The sequence below is a fragment of the Prosopis cineraria genome, unplaced genomic scaffold, assembly GCF_029017545.1.
Source record: "Prosopis cineraria cultivar Desert tree isolate PC_DT_omini unplaced genomic scaffold, ASM2901754v1 PC402, whole genome shotgun sequence".
NCBI lineage: Eukaryota > Viridiplantae > Streptophyta > Magnoliopsida > Fabales > Fabaceae > Prosopis > Prosopis cineraria.
Genome location: NW_026555727.1, coordinates 20,343 through 23,607, shown reverse-complemented (window position 1 = coordinate 23,607; position 3,265 = coordinate 20,343). Strand labels below are relative to the sequence as shown.

The 3,265-nt window shown below is 40.7% G+C and overlaps 1 protein-coding gene across 1 annotated transcript; it reads left to right on the top strand.

The window, feature by feature from the left end:
- The first annotated feature begins 398 nt into the window (after positions 1–398).
- Positions 399–2,205, top strand: LOC129296939 (protein CANDIDATE G-PROTEIN COUPLED RECEPTOR 7-like). The gene has a single exon (XM_054935332.1). It carries the CDS (start codon positions 596–598, stop codon positions 1,907–1,909), a length of 1,314 nt encoding a protein of 437 aa, XP_054791307.1. The 5' UTR covers positions 399–595; the 3' UTR covers positions 1,910–2,205.
- Positions 2,206–3,265: the final 1,060 nt, after the last annotated feature.

Here is a 3,265-nt window from a genome sequence, read left to right as displayed (position 1 = left end):
TTTGCTTCTCTTTATTTTTGCTCTTTTCACTTTTTTTTTATTTTTTATCTTCATCGTTAAATTTATTTTTAAATGATTGAGATTTAATATTTTATAAAATTAATTTTTTTATTTTAAATTATAATCTTAAATCTTGAATTGTAGTTTAGATAAAATTAATTATATCTTAAATTTATTTAATTTTTTATAAATTTGATGTTTTAATAACAGTTAAAAAATAAAAAAATTAATTTTATAAAATATTAAATTTTAATTATTTAAAAATAAATTTGATGGTTGAGATGAAAAATGAGGAGAAAGTGGAGAGAGGAAAAATGAAGGCAAGTTAACTCCAGTATTCTCATCCGGAAGTAACAACTCGTGAGATTCCTTGGGCTAAGAAAAAAATTGAGAGAGCCATCGTTTGAAATTCATGAACTTTGATTTTTCCGCTGAATAAAGAAAAGTCTCGTCAAAGCGTGTGGAGAAAAGCGATAGGCGTTCTCAATTTCTACCGAGTCGGTTGCTGCTGCACCAAGTAGAGGTTGTGACCAAAATAGAGCGAAGATATATCAGATCTGAGTGCAGCAACCTTGTCTTCAGATCTGAACCACCCATGGCTTTCTCGTCTTCTCTCTTTTTCCTTCTCTCGCTGCTTTGCCTGACCTTCTTTCCCCCTTCACTTGCCGAGATCCGATTCACGGAGATCCGCAATGACGACCGCCCATTTATCCCCCTTGATCAGTTCGGCTTTACCCATTCCGGCCGCCTTGAGCTCAGCGTCTCCAAGATTTCTCTCTCCGACTCCAAGCTCGACCTTTCCAAGGTTGGCTTCTTCCTCTGCACCCTCGATTCCTGGCTCCACGTCCTTCGGCAACTCGAAGACCGCGAGATTACCTGCGTTCTTCAGTCCGATCTTATCGAGTCTGTTTACACCTTTAATTCTCTCAATAACGCCGATTCCTTCAACACGGAATACGTCCAAAAGGACGCCGATCAGTACAATCTTGTCTTCGCCAACTGCTATGAGCAGCAGCTTAAAATTTCTATGGACGTTCGATCTGCTATGTACAACCTTGACGGAAAGGGCCTCGTCCGCGATTACTTGTCTGCCGGCAGAACTATCCTCCCCAGGGTTTATTTCCTCTTCTCTCTGGCCTATTTTGGTCTTGCTGGTCTCTGGATTTACATCCTCTACAAGAAGCGATTGACCGCTTTCCGCATCCACTTCTTTATGCTCGCCGTCCTCATCTTGAAGGCTTTGAATCTCTTGTGCGAGGCCGAAGATAAATCCTATATCAAGCGAACTGGGAGTGCCCATGGTTGGGATGTCCTCTTTTACATTTTTAGTTTCTTAAAGGGAATCTCTCTCTTCACTCTTATTGTGCTGATTGGCACCGGATGGTCGTTCTTGAAACCATACCTGCAGGACAAGGAAAAGAAGGTTTTGATGATTGTCATCCCGCTTCAAGTTGTTGCCAACATCGCTCAAGTTGTCATCGATGAGAGTGGACCATATGGCCATGATTGGTTTACTTGGAAACAGATCTTTTTGCTTGTTGATGTTGTCTGCTGCTGTGCTGTTCTCTTTCCTATTGTATGGTCCATCAAAAACCTGCGTGAGGCTGCAAGAACTGATGGCAAGGCTGCTGTTAATTTGATGAAATTAACCCTTTTCAGACATTACTATATCGTCGTTATATGTTACATTTACTTCACGAGGGTTGTAGTATATGCATTGGAGACCATAACCTCCTACAAGTATTCCTGGACCAGCGTGGTATGTGCAGAGTTGGCCACTCTCTCCTTCTATGTGTTTACCGGTTACAAGTTTAAGCCTGAGGCGCACAATCCATATTTTGTAATTGACGATGAGGAGGAAGAGGCTGCCGCCGAGGCGTTGAAGCTTGAGGATGAGTTTGAATTGTAATCTGGTAGGATGGTCAAGATCCTCCAAAGCTAGATACTTGAATAAGTTGTTGTCGTGTTTTCGAATGTTCAGGTTACATCTCGACACAACTATAAAATTTCGTTTTACATGTGATGGGTATAGGTATCCGAGTAAACATTGTACTATATTTTCTGTGTTCTGGTACCTCCCAGGCCAGTTCTTTGAATTAGAGTCATAATTTTGTAGGCTGTGTGGATGCGTGTGAATCATTGTTATGTGCCGTTAGTATTGATGTTGAATGCCGTTCAGCAAAACATAGCAGATTTTGTAGGAAAGATAGTCTTTTTCTGCGCCCCACCTCTTGTTAGCTAAGTTGGCAACTATTTCTTTTGTTTTCAAACCATAGTTAACTTTTCTCTTGGACTTTGAGCCGGCCCAGATTTGTAGTGGCTTATTTTCATGTATAAAGATAGTGCATATGTTTGATCTGCCATGAAACCAAGTTCCCTTGGTTATCATATAAAATACGATGGCCACAATAAGCCTAGACACACACACACACACTCGTATTAGCCAGAACACGGTGAACCTATGTGCTTCTTAGAAAAGCAATTTGTTAGCCGAAATGGAACTTCGCATAAAACATTTCTTAGAGAAGGGCAAATAGTTTCATCACTGCCTCTTAAATATGTGATATTGTCTAAAACAGACCGGCACAGAGCTGACCAGGGCAAAATCAGAGACAAGATCCCATGTCTGTCTGCGGAATCTATGCCATTCGTAACCAAGGCGTGTCGTTGGATTCATTTACCAATGCATGTGTTTGCTTGCTTTGCCTGTGCAGTTGATAACCTTTAGGAGAAAATAGGGAAACGTGGCAGGAGACCCTTTTAGTCTTGCCTTTATTGGAGATTGTTGATACTTAATAGGAAGGTAAAGAGCAGTGTGTGGCGGTTTACCCTTGCCTAGGGTCGAACCGGTTGCAAAATGCACTTTTGCCATGGCTGGACCTGCTGCTATAGTTTCATGACTTTGAACTCATGCTAAGATCATCAGGGTGCCCCACCTAAGCACTTCTGTGCTGCGACCACTGAAACAGAGACTGCATCTTGTTTGCTTTTCGCAAATACCTTCATTGGACTCGGCTGCCACTTGACTTCTTGTGTACAAATAGATACTGTAAGTTTATATATATATATATAAATAGATCGTGTAAGTTGAATGTCATATCTGAACACGTTGGGCTACTACAGGTTCAATTTTAAGATGAAATATACGATTGAGTTTTCATGGGCTTCTCGAGATGACGACCTTTTTTAGGGGTTTAGGAAACCGGGTGAAGACTGAAGAAGGATTGGCTATACAGAAGATGGTATAAATATGTTGCCAAAAAAA

Coding starts and splice junctions, on each gene's coding strand:
- LOC129296939 (XM_054935332.1), top strand. CDS start 596: ATGGCTTTCTCGTCTTCTCTCTTTTTCCTTCTCTCGCTGCTTTGCCTG.